At 34.0% G+C, this 21,030-nt stretch overlaps 1 protein-coding gene across 1 annotated transcript; it reads left to right on the forward strand.

Moving 5' to 3' along the window:
* The first annotated feature begins 15,613 nt into the window (after positions 1-15,613).
* On the forward strand, positions 15,614-17,828 carry LOC120153666. The gene is made up of 4 exons (XM_039165577.1): positions 15,614-15,703; positions 15,849-16,015; positions 16,873-16,988; positions 17,190-17,828. Exons 2-4 carry the CDS (start codon positions 15,908-15,910, stop codon positions 17,503-17,505), a joined length of 540 nt encoding a protein of 179 aa, XP_039021508.1. The 5' UTR covers positions 15,614-15,703; positions 15,849-15,907; the 3' UTR covers positions 17,506-17,828.
* Positions 17,829-21,030: the final 3,202 nt, after the last annotated feature.

Here is a 21,030-nt window from a genome sequence, read left to right on the forward strand (position 1 = left end):
TCTGAGCCTTCAAAATGCCCCAACATTTGCTGATACAGATGTTAAAAGTGTGTTCACATTATTTCTTGTTGAGATGAGCCTTCAAAATGCCCAAATATTCATATTGCTGTGAGCCTTCAAAATGCCCTAATATTTTATTTCTGGTTGAAATGGGCCCTCAAGATGTCCCTCTAGATCTGTCTGAATTGGGCTTTCGAGATGCCTCAATATTCTGCTTCTAATTCACTCTCAATGTATGTTTGACTAGAATATCATGATCCCCATGAGGTCCAATTTTGACAATGCACTGTGGTGGATACTTGTGGCTTTATTCGTGCTCCAAATCTGTTTATCTTGAATACTCTCATTCTGGTGTCACTAAACAGCAGTGTTGTCAAGTAACTGGAAGAATTCTTTTCATGTTGTCACAAACTTAAGAAGTACTCAATCATTCTGACAGAAACATCTGAGATATGTGTCTTCTGAATGAGGTGACCATTTTCTGTATCTGGAGGGATTTAATCAGACATAGTAGTAAAAATAGCTTGGTAATCTGTTCCAGACTGACACAGTGGCTTATCATCTTTCAGTGAAAGCCATCTCTGAAATATACTTTTCTGTGGGAGAGAAACCAATTTATGTGAACAGTAATCTGATGCAATAGCAAGATTACATATACAGTGGTACATGCTTTTGAAAAATCTGCACCCATGCAACATGTTGATTATGATAACAACTCATCTGATTATGAAGCGATCTTTCAGGATGATTTCACAGATATTGATAGTTCTTTCTGATACCGAGGAAATCTTGAATTCTGATTCCGATGACGAGAATAAACTGTTATTCTTGACAAAAATGGGATTCTAAGAGGCTGAGGCTTCAATAACTATGGAGAGATGTGGTCCAGATTCATCAATTGCAGAGTTGACAGATTCTAAATTCATCAATTGTAGAGTTGACAGATTTTATATGTGCTTTTCAAATGGCTAAGGCTGCTGACGCACTTCTTTTAGGAGAAGATAGGAAGCCATTATGCAATGACCCCAATTACAAGAAAAGGCAAAACTTGGGCTATGATTTTTGAAAAGGAAGAAGCAGAGGAAGCTTGAAAAGAAGCTTCTTAATGAAGACGATCATGCAGTTCATCTTTCAATTCCAATGATTGGTTCTGGGGTTCCTACCGAACCAGATCAGATAACTCAAAGAACACTTCCAAAAGATGCTATTGGGTCTCTTTATTTCTACTATGAGAACGTGGCACTTGCTCCAGTTAATGTTTGGACTGGAATATCACAGTACTTATTCGATGTAGAGCTAGAATTTGTAGATTCGAAGCATTTTCATGCTGCTACACTGAAAAGGGGCTATATTCATAATCTGCCAATTGAGAACATATTTCCTCTTATCTTGTTTTCTCCCCGCACTATACATGATGCTTTTCCATTGACAACAAACTGGTGACCTTCATGGGATCCAAGAACAAAGTTGAACTGTTTACAAACATGTACAGGAAGTGCCAAATTGACAGAAAGGATCTGTAAGGCTCTTGAAGCTTATGACGATGAGCCACCTTCGAGTGTCCAGAAGTATGTTCTTGATGAGTGCTGAAAATAGAATCTGGTATGGGTTGGAAGGAATAAAATTGTTCCATTTGAACCTGATGAGGTGGAAATGCTTCTAGGTTTCCCTAAAAACCATACACAAGGATCTGTATAGAGACATGTTCCATGGTGGTATCAATGTCATGTCTCTTTTCTCTGGGATCAATGATGCATAAGTTGCCTTTTTACTGTCTTGGCATACTTTTGAAAACAGATGTGCAAGAACTGAATGATGATCGGTTGGAGCAATTGATGAGTAGATTTAACGAACTCAACCTTGTTGTCGGAGGCATCCCGTGTAACAACCTTAATGGAAGCACTAAACACCATCAAGATGGACTCGAGGATTTTTATTGGTGCATTTTCTTACAATGACTGCTACAGTGACTGTCTCTTTTGTTGCTCCAAAATACACACTGCCATATCCCACTCTTCCTTAACCATAGAAAGGTTTAGTTGATGGTAAAACTGGTTATCTTCAACTTTTGGAATCCTGTAACCAATGTTACCCTATATAAAAGGCCTATAAGGGTAGATTCTGTTCCAATGTCTTATTCTGTGCCATAAGTCCTCAAATTCAAATTCAACAATCTTATGAAGGACATAATGGATATAATATTGTCAAGGAAATTGATCAGCATGGAAAAGGCAGCAATGTTGTATCAAGACTTGAGCCAGCATCACGGTATAACCAGAGTGCAGGTAGTGACTTGTTCATGGCTCTATGATGTAATCTTCTAGAGAACATGAATTGATGGTTGGGGAAAATAATATGTCTGGTGATGCTTATCGCCCTCAGCATGAGATAAACGACAATCTTTCTTGATGAGCTACTAATAATGTCATAGGAGAGTGTCACAAGTTCAATTCTCCAGACTTTCTGGCTTCTTGGACCACTTGCCTTCAAAAATGTGAAGTGCTTCATTATTCTGGCCTCGTTCATTCTTTTTCTACAACAGAGGTAGAATAAGCAACAGTTGCTTCAAGGACCTTCCTCATTTGAGACTGTCCTGTTTAAAAATGTTTTTTCTCCTTTCTTTATTGAAGAATGAAAGAATTTTGAAAAGTAATTCCCTTCTCAGGTTCACAATAAAATCAAATCATAAGCATGAATTCAAAGAATATCAAAAGAATCAACAACTCTGTAATGTTTGAGAATTATAATTCTTTGACAAGTATCAAGATTTGGTTTGGTTTCAGGATGGCCTTCCTATTTTCTATGGTTACATATATTTAAGATGTCACTCATCTCTCGCTCTTTGTGAACTTTGTCACATGTCTCACTTTGAGGACTTGGTATTTTAACCGGATGCGTACAAAATGACGCAACTAGGATTGCTAATCACTAGACCTTCTAGAATCCTTCTATTTCAATTCTCTGGAATCTTTCATTTAGACTCATCTAATCAAAGTAGTACAAAAATATCGGTCTAAAAATGAAATTTCTGAGTGCTTGTGTGAAGTTGACTATAACAGGTGTTTCGTAACTCCCTTAGTCCATTTGTTAACACATTTGCCACTTTGGCTAGCTGAATTCAGCTTTATTGTATATAATAATATAATCACCTTTATCAGGTTAATTGAAACTTATCCATAAAGCTGGGGCTATTAACCAATTGCTCTAGAGGGACAGCTTTATTATATATAATAATATAATGGGTTGGCTGAATATTATCCATAAAGCCAGGGCGATTGACCAATTACTCTAGAGGGACAACTCAGGCTTTATTGTATAATAATATAACATGGGTGTTCAAATCCAATTTCTTAAGCTTGTTAAGAAGAACATGTTATAGTCTAGGTGTTTTGGTGGAATTCAGAAAATCTCTTTGTTAGAATTCAATTCTCAAGCAACTTACTTAAACTAGATTTACCTATTTGTGCAGATTACGTTCATCATTGAACGTCATCAATAGAAAAATACTCTAGTCGGTTTTGTAATATAATACACCAATGATGCCCCATGTTGTACGCTTCTATATATAAATACCAAGCCTTTTTGTAATTCTTTTCAATAGGAGTAGGCTATCTCATATTTGTAATAGGATAGTGTTTGGGTGTATTTCTTCTGAGGTAAGGTCAATGATCCTTGTTTTTCTGGTTTTCAATCCTGATATTCTGTCAAAGATTATAACTCTAATCATGAAGAATTTTTTAATCCAATTGATATTCAAAGAACTGCAAGATTGCAAAATTGACTCAATTCTCATAACCTTAATAAGCAGCACAAATTTATTTATTGTATAAAAGACGGAAAAAGGAACAAAAAACAAGTTCAAACAAGATGCTGAAAATAGAAAAGTATTACAGTGGTAGGTAACACTTCCACTTATTTATCTATCATGCTTCATTATTTCTCTAATGTTGGGTATGTAATAGGATCAAGATTCTCATCCTTATTTGCCCTCCATTTCTTGATCATTTCTTGTGTCAAGACTCCCTTGTCGACGAGCGTCTCTATTTCCTTTAACAGTGACCAACAATTCCCTGTTGAATGTCCAGATACTCCCAAGTGAAAATTACAGAAGCTATTTTGATCATAGCAATGGGCATAAGGCTTTGGTGACACATTCACCAATCTTGGTGTGATGTATTGACCTTTAACCAAATGAGGGTACAGGTCTGAGATAGATTCTTGAAACACCTTCAGAGTTTTTCTCGCTCGCGAGGCTATCACTTTCTTTGATCGTTCTGAACGAATGAATGCTCTCATGTTATCGAGGGGGTTCTGAATGCTCATTTCAGCTATAACTGGGGTAATATTAACCAGATTTCTTAAGTTGTCCTTTGCCTTACTGGTTTTCGAAAAATCTGATACATGTATCTGAGGTGTCTTCTGGGTTATATATGCCTCATTCTTTCTTAGACCTATAGGCCAATCTCGAATTACATCCATGGGAGCCTTTTGATTTCTTTTCCCATTTTCTTGTGCCCGATATTCTTCGTAGGATTTGGTTACATTAGTTTATGTTGCAACAACGGTTTCTGAACATTGAACCTTAACCCCTTCTTTTATCTTGCATTTTTGAATTGCTTGCTCTAAAGGGTCTTGGAAATTTCCCTTAAGGTTACCAGGAACCTTAGCTGAACAATTTGGAATTCCAGTCTGATTTATCCAAGGAACTTCCTTATTGGTCCAATTCTCATTTGGAGGCCACTGTGATTGATCAAGTTGTGGAGTAATTGATCTGGCTGAGAGCATTTTTGGATGCAATTTTTCACTCGAACAGTGGAAGGGAGGAAATTGAAATCCCTACACATTCTTTTTCTTCTTGATCACTCTATAAGGTTTGGCACCATGTTTAACTGAATAAGACCTCACTGTATTAACCCCAACTTCTTTCTTGACTTTAGTATTGTCAGAGCCTCTTATCTTGCCATTCTTGATAGCCATTTCGATGATTTCTCCACTTATGATGATGTCAGAGAAATTATTAGGGACAACCCCTATCATGTGATTAACATAAGGAAATTTTAATGTGCTGATGAACAAAGTAGTGAACTCTTTTTCAGTCAATGGTGGATGTACTTGAGAAGTAACGTCTTTCCATCGTTGTGAATATTGTCGAAAGCTTTCATTGCACTTCATATTCATGCTTTGCAACATTGTTCGATCAGGGGCCATATCAGTCATGTGCTTGTATTGGCCCAAAAAAGCTTGAGCTAAATCCCTCCAAGAACGTATTTGAGTACGTTTTAGCTGATTATACCATCTGAATGCAGACCCAGATAAACTGTCTTGGAAATAGTGGATCAACAACTTTTCATTCTCTACATAGCCAGTCATACGACGACAATACATAGTGATATGATATGAAGGGCATGTGGTCCCATTATACTTCTCAAAATCTGGAACCTTGAACTTTGGTGGAATAACCAGGCCAGGGACCAAACTTAGTTCTTTGGCATCAAACCCATAAAATGACTCAACTGTCTCTATAGATTTTATCACATCTTCTATATTTTCCAGTCGTTGAGTGAATTTTTCCTTCTCAACTGATTTGTTTAGGTCAAGGACCTCATTACTAATACAAAAATCATCAGGCTTCAACTCAGAAGTAGTAGGACAATCAGTGGGGAACGATGCTCCAGCTTGATATGGTGAGTTCTTAACAGCGAAGTAAATCGGTGATTGAATTTCCTGGGGTACAGAGGTGAACTCAGGAATATGAACAGGTGTAACACCCAAAGAATTTATGGGGTTTTCAACAAGACTCTTTCCAGTGGTCTGGTGCTTCTCAATCATTTCTTTCATATTGTTCAATAGATCGATATGAGAACTTGTAATATTAGCTTCAATTTGTGCCAACTTGCTCCTCAATTCCTCTTGTATTTCTTTCTGCTCTATCTCAAATTTGGCTAGCCTATCTTCAGTTTCTTTAGACATTTTTCTTGTGTCGTGCTGAGCGTTCTTGCTTCAAGGAAAAACCAAGATCACTTCGTTTGAAATCCTTATTTTAATGAATGAATGTTTTAATGTATTATGACATAAAAAATGCAAAGATGCCAAATGCAAATGTAAATATGTGAATGTAATAATAAGAATACAAATTGTGCAATACAAAAGTAAACATAAAAATACAAATGCAAAGATGCCAAATGTAAATATGCAAATGTAAAAATGTAAATTATTTAAAATACCAGAATAGGACATCCAGTTATATTAAGACTGCCCTTTTTCTTTGATATTGAAAATAAATAAACATTATTATTTAATTAAATATGTTTTAATGCATGATGTAAGTTTAGAAATGTAAATGTAAATACAAACGTAAAAATGTACAAATGCAAAATATAAATGCATGTATGAAAAGGTGTTACTCAAGAGTGATCATCTTAGAACAGATTTCATTAAACGCAAAAGTTTCGTTACATCAAACAAAACTTTACATATAGGGATATATTTCATTCCTAACTTTTCCAAAGCCAAATTAGTCTATCAGCTTAAGGGACATATTGCTTGTCTGGACTGCAACTTCTTCCATGACATTCTCCTTCATCTTCTGTGTCACTTCTCGGAGTTGCTCATTTTCCCTTGTAAGAGAACCTTTCTGTCCAAGAAGTTCTTGAACAAGATCTTCATATATGTTGCAGTTCTTTTTCAGCTTGGTGACCCCTGTGATCCACTCTCCTGGGATGTTTCCTATGCCAGCATTTTGAAAGGCTTGACTGATCTTCTGAAAATCTTCATGCATGGTTTTCTATTCTGTGCTCAATTTCTTGTTTTGGTCGTTCAAGTCCTTCAAATAACATGCTTGAGCTTCATAAAAACCTCCACTAATCTGAATGCCCTGACTGATGCTCTTACAATAGACTGCTTTTGGTATCAATCTGGTAGGATCTTTGTGTAATACTTTTGGTATTAATATAACAGGATCTCTGTGTGCTTTGCTTGCTTCTATCCTCGGAGTTTCCCCAGGATGTCTTTCTTTGGCCGCATCATATTTTGTTTGATAATAAAACTTTTTGTCAATTTACAAATTCTTTCCAATATGATGAACAGTCTTTCCAGTAAACACCTTTTGGTTATGCTATGATCATGCAATGCAAACAAAAGAAATCAAAATGAACAGATTAGAGCAATGTAACATGCATGGAAAAATAAGAAAACAAAAATAGAATAATTAGTACCAATTAATGGAAAGAAAAATTCTATTTATCAAGGTATAAATCTTAACCTCATGCTTTCTAGTTCCATGCTTTGTTTGGAAAATTTAACCTAACCGCATGATTTCTAGTTCGCATGCATTTATTCAAGAAAAAGAAAAGGAAAAATAAATTAAAAGCTAAAACTTATTTCTACTTTGTGTATACCTACTGACAAAATTTCGGCATGGTTTCAGATCGGGAGAGTTTATAGGGTTTATTATATGCAGGTTTTCAGTTCTAGGAGTAAAGGTACTCGAACTGTCCTTGTTGATGCCCCATTGGGTTGTCAACCCTCAATCCTAGTCCATTACAGACTTAAGCGGATCGAGTTCAATTCGAGGGGACACATTTCTCTATACATGACACGGAGAATAAATTCTCACGAAGACATAGAGCATATGAACCCCGAAAGTTACTTGCTAGGTCTGACACGGAGAATAAATTCTCACGAAGACGTCGCTTTCACTCCCACTTAAAAGGGACAAACTCACTTATAGAGCTTTATGTTATGCAATGCAAGTGTTGTGTGTGAGGAGAAATGTTCAAACCTCTGACAGAAAAATAAATAATGAAATAAAATACTTGCAAGAAAAATGAAATATTAATATAAATACTATAAAAATAATAAGTATAAAAAATTTGAAAAGAAAGAATTATAAATTAAATATATGAATTTTTAAGAGACAATTTATAATTGATTTTAAAAGTTTGACCAGGTCCCCAGCGGAGTCGCCAAGCTGTCGCAACCGGTTTTCGTTCGGGCACGAATTTTTTACTTGGCGGGAAAAGTGATGTGAATAAATGGTTTAAAATAATTTGGGAGTCGCCATCAGCCTTTTGGGTCAGGTAGGTCGAATACCTAAAAAAATTATCTTTTAAAAGAGTTTTTAAGAAAACATCAGTTAAAAGATAAACTGATCTGCGTTTTAACCAAAAATTCATTCTTTTTAGAAATAAAAAGGGATTCGTGGTCGGTTACGTTTAGGGAAGGATTAGCACCCCTACAACGCCCAAAATTGGTACTTTTTAATTATAAATTGTCTCTATTATTAGAAATTTAAAAATTCAAAATATATTTAATTTATAATCCTATTATTTCAAAATTATAATTATGGAAAATATTAATTTATATATTTATAAATAAAATATTTATTTATTTAGAAATATCAGAAAAGGACTTCTAGGTACCTTAAGACAGCTTTTTTCTTTGATATTAAAAAATAATTAATTAATTAAAACAATTAATATATAATTTATAAAATAAGATATTTATTTATTTAAAAATATCAGAAAATGGACATCCAGTTGTTTTAAGACTGCACTTTCTTAATATTGAAAAATAAATAAATATATATTAAAATATGATTATTAAAAGTAATTTATGGAATATAAGATTTTAACGAATAAACAAATATTATTTATTATATATATATTTTTTATATAAATAATAAGAATAATAATAAAAAGTAATAATAATATAATAATATTGCAAATAATAATTAAAATAAAAGGAATTAAAAATATAGTATTAAAATATAAAATATTAAAAAAATAATCAAAAATGAAATTTTAATGATTAAAATGTAAAATTATAAAACTAGAGTACTAATTCGAAATATATAAAAGATGGGCATTAAAAGTGTAATTTAACCATAATTCATAATACGGGATTAAAATAATAATTAATAAACTATGAGGGACTAAATTTGATATTTTCCTAAATATATATATATGCTGATAAGGACTAAATTAAAATAAAATAAAATTAGAAGACTAAATTAAAATAATCAAAAATTATTTTCAGTGACTAAATTGCAAGGTATACAAACTTGGAGCACTGCGGACGGGGTTTACCCTTTATGAAATTACAGAAATACCCTCCCCAAAACGGCGTCGTTTGGGAGAGGGTATTTAAATACCCGAAACGGCTGGCCCTTCGGGCCAGCTCTCTCATTTCTTCATTCCCTCTTTTCTCTCAAAAATGAGAGAGCCAGAATTTGTCTCTGGCTTCTCTCTAAAACGAGAGAAGACAGTCCCGCTCAGCCACCGCTGCCGGGCTCCGACCACCACTGCCGGCCACCATTAACGGTGGCCGGAAAATTCTAAAATACACCAAAATATAGATCGGGATGATCTAAAACCGATTCAGGTGTTCTTTTTCCCTAAAAAGCTCCCAATCGGAGCAAATCTACGAAAGTACCTTCGGGTTTTGGTTGTTTTCGGCGACGTTTGGTATCTCGAGGGTAAGTTCTTCTCTTCTCTGTTTTTATTTTCGATTGTTGATGCTTGCTGTGTTCTCGTTGCTTTTCTTACGTAGTTGTCTGGGATCGTTGGTGTAGTTCTTGCTCTTGTTTCTGTTTTTCTCCGGTTCTTCTCCTCTTATTTTGTAGGTGTGGTGGCTTTTATAGCCACCACCGAGGCTTTCGTTGGACCGGTCCCTTAGGAGGCTTTCGGTGAGTCACCGAGCTATGTGGTGACTCACCCCAATAGTTGCGACGTGTGGGGCGGCTGGCTCTTCTGGAAAGCTCGATGAGGCAGCAAGCGTCGGCAGCAGATATTGGACCATCTGGCGGCGGCTGGGACGTGGCCTTAGGGTTATGATACCCTAGGGTTTTATCTGGAAAGCTGTGGACCGTTGGATCAAAACAGATCCAACGGCTGAGGTGGAGGTGGCTGCTGGTGATGATACAAACCCTAGATTGGTTTACGGTTACTGTTGGGCCATCTGGGTTTGGTCTCTTGTAACTGGGCTCGTCTGGGTTGGGCCGGACTTGGCCTGTTTGTAATAATAATAATTATTTATTTAATAATAATAATATAATAATAATGATAATAATAATATTAAAACAAAATAATAATAATAAATAAAACAAATGAAATAAAAAACTAGTGTCTTTAGCAATCTTCAGGCTGCCATTATGCAAAGTACTTAGCTGTATCCAAAACAGAAAAGACATGAATTGTGACTAATTACCATGTTGGCATTGGGATCCTTGATTCTCTTGGGTAGGAGAAGATTCCAACCAGTGTACTGTGTAGTGTACAAGCTACCCTTTTGTTTCTCAATATTATCAATAAGAATAAATGTATAAACATGGGTGAGTTTGTCACTCTCACAGGGAACTGCCTCAGTGCTTTGGTCACATGTCTCAGGCCCGAACCTAATGCTGTCCCCAACCAACATAACAAAAAATCAGTAAATCTTTATTATCTTTTAGAGATCATAGGGTAAGGGGAAAAAAACATGTAAAGGGTTTAACAATCGAATTTCTTCTGGTCGATGTCACCACTAATCAGTCCCATATAACCATAGCCAAAATTAAGATTCTGCTCATGCTTGACAGAAAATTGGAATACTAGAGTCTTGACCTTGTTGTTAACTTGTGGGAACCTAGCCTGAATACCATAGTAAAAGTAATCTTCACGAATTTGAATACCTGTACAAACATGAAGCCATTAGTAAGGGTTTAGTGGGTGTCAATGATCATAGAGTATTTTTCCATTTCACTTAGGAATACTAAAGACATGCTTTCTTGTCCATGGCTATAACTTTGATTCGTCTTTGCCAAAGTTTGATAAATAAAATACAGTATTTTTCCATCTCACTTTGCCCTAGAATCTAGAAAATTATATAAGATCAAAACGTAAAACCCAAAGGGTTTAGTGGGTGTCAATGATCATATAGTTTGCAAAACAGATATAGAAAGTAAAAAATGAAGATGCGGGGTATCGAGCCTCTCGCCATCTAAGCTACATCCCCTTTGATTCTGGATTGGGAATTATTCAGTCTCTCCATTCGCCATCTTATTTATCATCCCAACCTTCAGGCTGGTGTAAATGATGTTAACGATTAAACCTTCATTACAATCAAGGCATTACAGCAGAAGAATTATACGACTAACTTCTTATCATGAGGATCAAGGATCTCTTTTGGAAATTGGAATGTCATCAAAACCCTATGGTAAATCAAACACTAGAGATTAGCTTGGCTATACATGTAGATGTAGTATAATAAAATGAAAGGTTTTTATTACCTCTGGCTTCTTGTGTTTATAGGATCAGGAATGTATTGCTTGTCATCCCAATCTTCAGACTTCCATCATGCATAGTACAAGTAATCTTCACCAGTTTGAAGACCCGTACAAAACATGAAGCAATTTAGTAAGGCTAATCATCAATACCAAGCTATGAGACAACGAAGAAGAAAGGGAAGAGAATGACAGAGAAAAAGATAAGGGATTCGTATGTACATCGCCATAGCTGAATTCCAGGAAGCGTGATAAATAAAATACAATATCGACCTCCGTACCTCTCGCCTGCTAAGCAACCATCTGAACTACATCCCCGTCGACTTTCATTTAGCACAGTTTATTATTAGTTTTTAAATCAACTTGATGATGATTATTCCATTAGCTCTGCTAGCTTTCTGGTATCATGGCATTCAGGGCAATGCCGAAACGAGACTGCACTTGAAAAATTCACTTCTGTGAAAAAACAAGTTGAACCCCGCGTGATTTAGCAATTACTACGATTTCAAGGCCATAACATTACAAATGAGCCATGCATGCCATTCAAAACATGATTGTTTCAATCTCGAATCCAATCATAAACTATGTTTTACACCCAGTAACCGGTTACACGCTTGGGACTAATAAGCAAGTGGTGTTCAATATTTGTCCGTTTACAGGCGTGCAAACACACAAAATCCAATTCTTACTCAAGAAGTTGCCTTGACCCCAACCATCCAGTACGTTAAATATAATGAGATAACTATACTGAAAGTATGACTCGAATGCCTCATCGTATTGTAGAGGAGAGCGCGTTTATCAATTCAAACGAATAAAACGAAAGGGAAAAAGGGGTTTGAAACACCTACAATTAGGGTTGGACTGAAGGGTGGGAGCAATCGCCTCTTTGAAAATTAAAATTATCATATATATTTAAAATTTTTCTATTGAAAATCTACTTTCGTCCCATTAAATTTTATAAATCGATTACTTTTTAAAATTTTAAAAACTCGTCTCTACGTAAAATCTTACATCCGTCCTTACCTACAAGAATTTCTGAAAGTGTTTCCATCAAATTCAATTCCGTAGAAAAATATCATTAGAGAAAGAAAGCAAGTCTAAATTTATTGTAGCTCTACTTACTTTATCCTCTGAGAAAGTCGCCTTAAACCATCTTCATAGCCCATCTTACGAATAATGCTATACATAAATACCTCATGGGGTTAAACACTTTAGTCTCCCAAGTTGACCTTACCCTTTCCTGTGGTGAATTGGTAAGGCCAGGGTGGTACGCGCTCATCTTCTGAGGCAGCATATGGAGTGTCAATCTTGTTACCTAAGATGATGAATGGGATGTTAGCCTAGGCTTCATCGGAGAGGAAAGCATTCAACTCGTTTTTCGACTCGAGGAACCTCTCTTTTTCATAAGAGTCCACCGTGTAACAATTGCATCTATCGACAAATAAATTTCGTATCGATTTGGTTATGCTCAGCACAGAAAAGAAAAGTTAAAATATTGGGGTAATCATCCTCTCCTTCGTAACATGACACTAGTCGCAGATATGAATCAAAGTGAGCACATATATTACTAAAATAAAATATATTACGCCCCATAATAGGTCTCTATAAAACTCGATTTAAATTAATCAATCAATAGATCGAATACCAATGATTAATTCAAAATATATATATATATATAGTACACATTTGCAATGACAGTCATAAAGAGTGATAATATAATACGTAGAAATAAACACATTAATATTAGTGGAATTCATCAAGTTATCTCAATAGTAAAGGAGAATCTTTTTCTCTCTAGAAGATTCAGATTCAAAAAGTTATATCTATCGGATGTGTGCATTCTCAATGTTAATAAAGATTCTAAGCGGATACTACTTTGTGATCATCCCAGAATATTCAAAAAAAATATACTCACACTAGTCTAAGTCATGTGTATTTATTTCATTGAATTTAGATCTTAAAAATAGTATGAATTGAGTAATAAAATATAAATATTTTTAACCAAATATTATAATTTTACACTACTATCAAACAAATCAAATAAGATAGTACACTATTTTTAGTAATATATCAATTAATGCTATATTTCAATAATTTTATTTTTAAAGATAATCTTACATCTTATAAACAAAAAAAACTCTTAAGTACTTTATGACCAAATAAATCGTCTTATTCTATAAAATTATATTTAATAATTTGACATTTAAATTAAAATGAATTTGAAAGGTAAACCTATTTGTTGGAAACTTAATTAATGAGTCCAACACACACTATAGAGACCTTTTATCTATCATTAATTTATCAACTTTTTGATGTTGGTTAACATTTTATATTTTAATTTTTTAATATGCATAATAATAATTAGGTAGATCATATATTATTTGAATAGTAAACTCGATCATATTATTCAAGAGGAAAATTTATAATTAAAAGAGAATAAAACATTTTTATTGATATACAATGCAAATATAATATTGCACACTTAACTCAATATTTTTATTTTCTACTTCAAACCTTTCTTATTCTAACTCACATTTTTTTTTTGCACTCTTTTCAATTTTCACTCTAATAACAATGATAATTGTTACTCCTATTTATATATTTTAGTGATCATTGGATTGTTAACTCATGTCAGCATCTTAATTATTAATCTTATAAATATTTAGAATTTCCTATAAATAATTTTAAATATAATATTGAATATTATAAATATTTGAATTATTTTATAGATATTTTAAAAAATTCTTATCTTTATCTAAAATATTATAAAAATATAGCATAACAATTGAAAGATTCATAATCACCACAAAGACAATGTTAACAATCATAAAATAATTACTTTTTACCGCAACAGTTTCACTATTAATCATTCTATATTCAGCTGCAACCCTATTAAATACAATCTTTGAGATATTAAATGGGCTCCAAATAAAGTCATGAAAGTATTACTCTTATTAATGGTGCCCTTGACATATTTACACTTATAGTGATAGAGAGTGATATTATGATACATAAAAAATAAATATATATCAATATTAGTGTAACTTATTGAGTAATTTAAGTAGTAAAATGAAATGTTGTTCTTCCTAAAGAAATTAGATTTGAGCAATTATATTTCATGAATCAAATGGCTCTTAATTACTTTACGATTAAATGAATAGTCGAATTATGTAAAATTTATCATTCAAAAATTTGGTATTCAATTTTTTTTTGAAAGATTAATCTATCTATCATAAACTCGACGAGCCAAATGCACATACCATAGAAAACCTAGGATCCATCGTTAATATATCAGTTTTTCACGTTGATTAACCTTTTATTTTATAATTTTTTAGTGTATAATAATAGTTAGACGACAGGGACAATCATATATCATTTAAACAGTAAAATCGATATAAAATGATAGAATTAATTATTATTATTTAAAAGACATAATCAATCATATATTAAAACTAACACAAATATTGTTGACACATATCAATGATAACTTTAACTCCTATTTATATTTTTTAATGGTCATTAGATTGTTGACACGTATCAATATTTTAGTCATTAAACTTACAAATATCTAGATCTTTTGTACATAATTCTAAATATAATATTAAATATTACTAATACCTAAATTAGTAATAATAAAATATTTACAAATAAATTTTTGGGTAAAGTACACAAATGGTCCTTCGACTATAAGGTATTGTTATGTTGAGTCTCTCGACTATTAAAAGTTATAAAATGGTTTCCCAGCTATAGAGTGTTATTTTGTTGAGTTCTCTAACTATTAAAAGTTATAAAATGATCACTCGACTATTCATATGTTCCAAATTCGTCCTTTTACATTAACAAATTGACCAGTTGGATGTTAGCTTGTTGTCTATGATATAATAAAATATGATCCTAGAATCTCAAACGACTATCATATCTCAGCTAGCGTGTTAATATCTAGCTTAGACTGTCGTCGGTTTTTAACGAAAAATGGCGAGCTTGTAACATATGAATAGTCAGATGATTATTTTGTAACTTTTAATAATCAACGGACTCAACAAAGCAACGTTCTATAGTTGAAGGACTATTTTATAATTTTAAATAGTTGAGTGACTCAATAAAGTAGTGCCTTATAGTTAAGGGACCGTTTGTGTATTTTACCCTAATTTTTTATCATAATTTAAATTACTTATTTAAATATTTATGCAATATCGTTTTTAAATTAATATTATAATTCTAAATGAGCTTGTCATTTTCCAACTTAATTGTAGTTAATTAATTTGGCTTCTACGCAACTCACCTTACTCAAGATTCTAATAAATATATTAAAAAGTATTTACAAACGACGTCTTTTTCATAGACGGACTCCGCCCAAATCCATATATTCGCGTGTGTTTTCTTAAGATTAACAACAAATTGATCATCGTTTAATTTCTATTTTGTGGATTGACAGACGACAAGGTGCGCTGATTCCCCGAACCATCTCTAATGTTCTTCTTCTTCTTCATCTCCTCCTCTCTTTTTGTCTGATTTTCTTTTTAAAGGACCATACTTTTTCTTATTCTGATTGTTGAAGACCTTATAAGATTCGTTTTCTTATTTTTAGGCATAGTGTTGAAGGAATTAAATTTTCTTAAATTTGTTTCTTTTTGTTCGAATTAAAAGATGGGATCATCATCGGTAATAACCCCAGAAGATGTGTTGGAGTCATTGATGAATGATGGAACCATTGATGCTCTCAGGCTGAAGATTATCAATCAGCTTAAAGCCAATGTGAGTCTCTTTTGTCTTTCTCGGTAAATATGTATACGAACTGCTGGAATTTTTATCTGGTTATTTTTCTTTTAACGTAAAAATATTCCGTTCAGTGATTTTCTGGGTTAATGTCACTACAATATGTGTTTTTATCATGAAGATTTTTCAAATTCAGTTATGCCCATTGATTTTTTTTATAGTTTTAAATGTGATTTTTTTTCTTCCCTTGAATCCAATTATCAACCGTCTCACTGAACCCTTTTGGTCAAATGTTTTGTGATTTGCTCTTATCTTCTTATCCTTTGCCCTAATTCACTCCTTTGGTATTTCTGCACTTGAAACCCCACTTGATATTATTAAATGCTGCAAAAGTTTATTTCAGTGTCAATTGTCAATATATGACGTGAATGAAGCTCTGAAGTTAAAGTTACACATGCCTTCCCATTTTTTCTCCAAGGTTGAACGTTGTGTTCTTTCTTTGGGACTGGATATAAAAGTTATATATTTACTGTACTTACTAAAGATATAGTAGTACAATTTTTTCCCTAAAGATATAAAGTTTTCTATGTGATTGAGGAAACTAATTTGGATTCTGGAATAATTGTGTTGAAATTTGAAGTTGTGGTGACTTGTTTGTTATATTTGCTGTTCTAACTTGACCGAAGATCATCGATTCACCTAAAATCGTAAGGTCTTATGTGAATTCAGCTATTTGTTCCTTTGAAGTTGCTTATGTGTATCGAATGTGAATTGCTGACGTTATTAATTAGTAATTTTAAACTAGTCTATAAACTTGCATTCCTTGAAGTTGAAGAGTTGACTCGTCATGTACCCTCTGGTTCTATATGATATCTGTATTTTTTTCTCTGTTATAGGAGGAGTTGAAGAATACAACAATTAAAATGGCAGAGCAGAGTAAGGTCCTAAACACCCCTGGTGCAGAGAAACAGACGAAAAGAGAATTGTTTGATGCTCTTAGGCAGGAACTTGAGTGAGTGTTTTCGCTTTTCTTCATTGGTTTTTGAACGGCTAAAACTCGAGAATGATTACATGGTGTAACATAGACCTTTTATGTATTTACTCGTTCATCCTATGTTTGTGTTTATTTATAGAACTTTCGGTCATCATGGACAATATGCTATGTGCTCGCATTAAATGTACAATGGAATTGAATTTTGATATTACTGGGCAGGACCCCAGTTCTTGAGAGGGCCTCAAAATCAGTTTGGGAGTTGATTCTGGACGGAAATGGTTTGGGGAAGGAAATAAGTGAAACGGTGGAGAGAGTCTATTGTAAACTAAGTGGCAGGGAGCCTCCACTTTTTCCTAATTTGAATGAACATCAGCCTGAAAAGAAAGTCGAGGATGAGAAAAGAAAAGGGAAAGAAAAGGAGAATTCAAACTCCAAATTAAAGAAACGGAGTTTCAGTGACATGAATGCCGAGGGAAGTGCTTCTGAAGTTGACAAAAGTAGTGATACTGCAGCTGCACCCGATGATGCCTCGTAATGTCCTTGCCTAGTGTGAAGATACACTGTTGAGTCAGCAAACACCAGTGTTGCAGATCTGGTGATCTTTTGACCAGAAAAGATCCCAACACTGTTGAGTTTTGCCTAGAACAGACTGCAGGTGTTTGGTTGTAGTATGAACCATTAGAATTATTATGACCCCAAGTTGCATTTCCTGCAGCCTCATTTCTTCTGGCTTTGCTAATTTTCGAAGTAGATGATAGGATAACTGTTTTTCTTAGTACCTTACAAATTCCGACTCTTGCAAAATAGATTTGATAGTTTATGTTATATATAGAAACATGTGTTTCCTTTTGATGTGCATTCAGTTCAGACAACCGACTTCTTAAATTGTCCTCTATCAATTCTTTTTCCCCTCAGCTATGGCAGGTTATGGAACCAGTTTGTTAATGCATATTCTGTGTTATTCCTATGAATGTGAAGTTATGATTCTTCATCCCATAAACTTGGTAAATAGTGAAACTCATAACAGTGTGGCCATTGTAAAGTTGCTGCAGCTTGGTAGACCCTAGTATTGGTCTTATTCCAGGAATAAGGGTCGATTTGAATATATTCCGAGTTATTCAAATCTACTCAAACTTTTTATTCTGATTTCAAGTTTGAATTTGTAAATTTTGGATAGTCAAAAACATTAAATGTAAAAATGATGGTGTTTGATCTTTAACGGATTGTTTTGCAATATGATTTTTGATTTCTTTTTTTTTTAATTCTTCTTTTGTTTTAAATTTTTTTTAGTCGAATTCAAACCATAGAATATTTATATGAGAAAATAACCTCAGTGACCAAAAATGCCTTATAATATACGATTTTGACCAATTTTTTTTTTGGATTTGCCAAAATGACCAACTAAATCGCAATGCGATCGATAATTTGCAACGCGATCTCCGGTATCGTAAATCAGTTTCCAGATTCGCAACGCGATCCTGACTATCACATTGCGATTTCCCAAATTCGCGTTGTGATTTTTCTAAATCGCAATGCGAATACGTAAATCGCAATGCGAATTAGGAAAATCGCAACGATATTCTGATTATCGCAATACTGAATTTCAAATTCGCAATCATCTTTAAAATCCCAATCACAACCGGCTTCACCTTTTGGGACTGTTAACTTAGGTGATTTTTAAATGCAAACGTTGTATTATGTGGATTTTATGTGTGAACTTTTAACATTTTCAGTTAGGCATGTATTAGTAACTTGAGTTTGAAAATTACCATGATCTGTTCAGTTGTTATCGATTTTAGTTTCGCGTTGCGATTTTCATTTCGCATTGCGATAGTCATTTTTGCCTTCAACATAATGCAGATATAAATCAACAAAATCAACCATTACATTTCAATCAATTAAACAAGCACAAATAAGAATTATGTTCATATCAATTAAACAAATCAACTTTTACAAATCATCTTTTACAAATCAATTAAACAATAAAAAAATAAGCAATAATTCTTATTTCCTCATCTACTATTGAATAAACTTTTGCAGCCATACATCATTTTCACGCAGCTCACTTATGAGATTAACTTGCAAAAACCAAACATTTGCTCAAACAACACTTTCTACACATCTAAAACCTACAAACAATAAATAATTAAATTCTAGGTACTTAACCAAACATTTTCAAACCAAAAGCCTATAAACTTACCAATTGTTTATGGACATTTTTATAAATGCAGGTAGACAGCGTCTCGTATATATCGATCTAGCCATATAATGCCGAAACTACAAGCCTACTGCAGTTCTATCTCTATCGGTGGGAGGTAGATACTTTATACTTCCTGTGATCAAACGCTCCAACGCCAAGCATACAAGAGGACCACAATCTCCTCTGGGTCCATTCGTTTGTTGTGGTGCGGTCTCGTCTCTGCTAACTGTAATATTGAGCTTCTTTGGCTTCTTGTTTCCAGAACGAGTCTAATAATTTATCGCATCCAAGAATTTAGCCAAATGAGAGCTCCATCCCTTAATAATATCTCTTAAATCAGCCAATGATATGTAATTTATCATGCTGTTATATACTATTGCCTTAAGGGATGGGAGCTGAAGCTCGACGAGAAGCCAATGTTTACGTTCCAAAACAGGGATAAACACCTGCAATCATAAGTAATAATTCATTCATTTGCGCACTTATTTATGAATACCTTTAAACTTAATCTAAAATAAATACTAACCTTATCGACCTCCCACCATGCAGGATAAAGTTTAGCTTGTCCATTGCCCAACGCAAATGATTCATCTCGTTGATTCTTTAAGTGAACGGCGTTAAAAGACGTCGATATAATTGTATATCGTGTATTTTTTTTTTATTTTCCTTAAGTTTCCTAATTATTAGAAGACGTGACACCCACGCATCGATATGCTGTTTTACAAAAAAAGACATATATTAGTAACTTACATAAATTAAAAAAAAATAATCAAATTGAAATATAAGAAAAATATAAGACTTACCCCTCCATCGAAATAGCCATTGTCTTCAACCCCTAATAATACGCCCCATCAAGACCGATCAAGCAACAAATAGATATCATCGTTGAGCTTGCATATGTCAGTGAAACACCCCTGGCTCCGCTCATGTAGATAAAAATCAACTGCGGTCTTAGCCCAAAGGGTGTTATCTAGAATTGTGTCTGGTAGTTGTCTCCTCTCCACTTCAGATACCAGAATGATACTGGCCGGTAACTCATACGAGAGCCAACTATCATCCATCATGTCCGGCACGTCAGAGGGTTTCTCAAGAATCCTACATATGACTCCATATGAATCGGGCTCTTGAATGGTGGAATGAACCTCTTCAACGATGACAGTGACCTCTTGAACAGTGGGAGGGGACTCTCGAGGAATGATAGGGGCCTCTTCAACGATAGGAGTGGACTCTTGAGGGATGACAGGCGAGTCGGGCTTCTTCTTGCGGTGTCTTCGCACTATTGGGGTCTACGGAGACTTAATAGCACGTGCACGTCGTCTGATGCGTGAACTTTGTCGTGCAAGAAAAACCCGACGTAAAGCATCCACCTTATCGGGCCGCTAAATAATTAAATACAAAAATCATTAAATAAACAGACATGGTATTTAAACAGTGAAAACAAAGACAAATATGTTTCAAACTTGCATTGAATTCACCCAAGTCATTATTCTATCATAGTTCACAAAATGCATCAAATAACAAAGACAAATATGTTTCAAACTTGCAACACTGTCAACTTAGTATTTGTCTTTGTCTATTGGTTGAAGTAATGCAATTCATTCAAGTTTCAATTTGCAGAAGAAGAATAGTTTCTGGAACTTAAAATCGCAATGTGAAAAATGACTATCGCAACGCGAAATGAAAATCGCAATGACAAAATCGCAACGCGAAATGAAAATCGCAACGCGATTATAGTTTCGCGTTGCGATTTTCATTTCGTGTTGCGATTTTCGTTTCGCGTTGCGATTTTCATTCTCTCGTTGCGATTTTTATTTCAACCAAAAGACAAAACAGTGTTGCTAAAATATAGTTTCAAGAATA

Source organism: Hibiscus syriacus, unplaced genomic scaffold, assembly GCF_006381635.1.
Source record: "Hibiscus syriacus cultivar Baekdansim isolate YM2019G1 unplaced genomic scaffold, ASM638163v2 tig00111105_pilon, whole genome shotgun sequence".
NCBI lineage: Eukaryota > Viridiplantae > Streptophyta > Magnoliopsida > Malvales > Malvaceae > Hibiscus > Hibiscus syriacus.

Bases quoted from the DNA above. Each gene is read 5' to 3' on its own strand.
- LOC120153666 (XM_039165577.1), top strand. From the start codon at position 15,908: ATGGGATCATCATCGGTAATAACCCCAGAAGATGTGTTGGAGTCATTG. The intron at 16,016-16,872 runs GTGAGTCTCTTT...TCTCTGTTATAG, and splicing joins TCAATCAGCTTAAAGCCAAT to GAGGAGTTGAAGAATACAAC. The intron at 16,989-17,189 runs GTGAGTGTTTTC...ATTACTGGGCAG, and splicing joins GCTCTTAGGCAGGAACTTGA to GACCCCAGTTCTTGAGAGGG.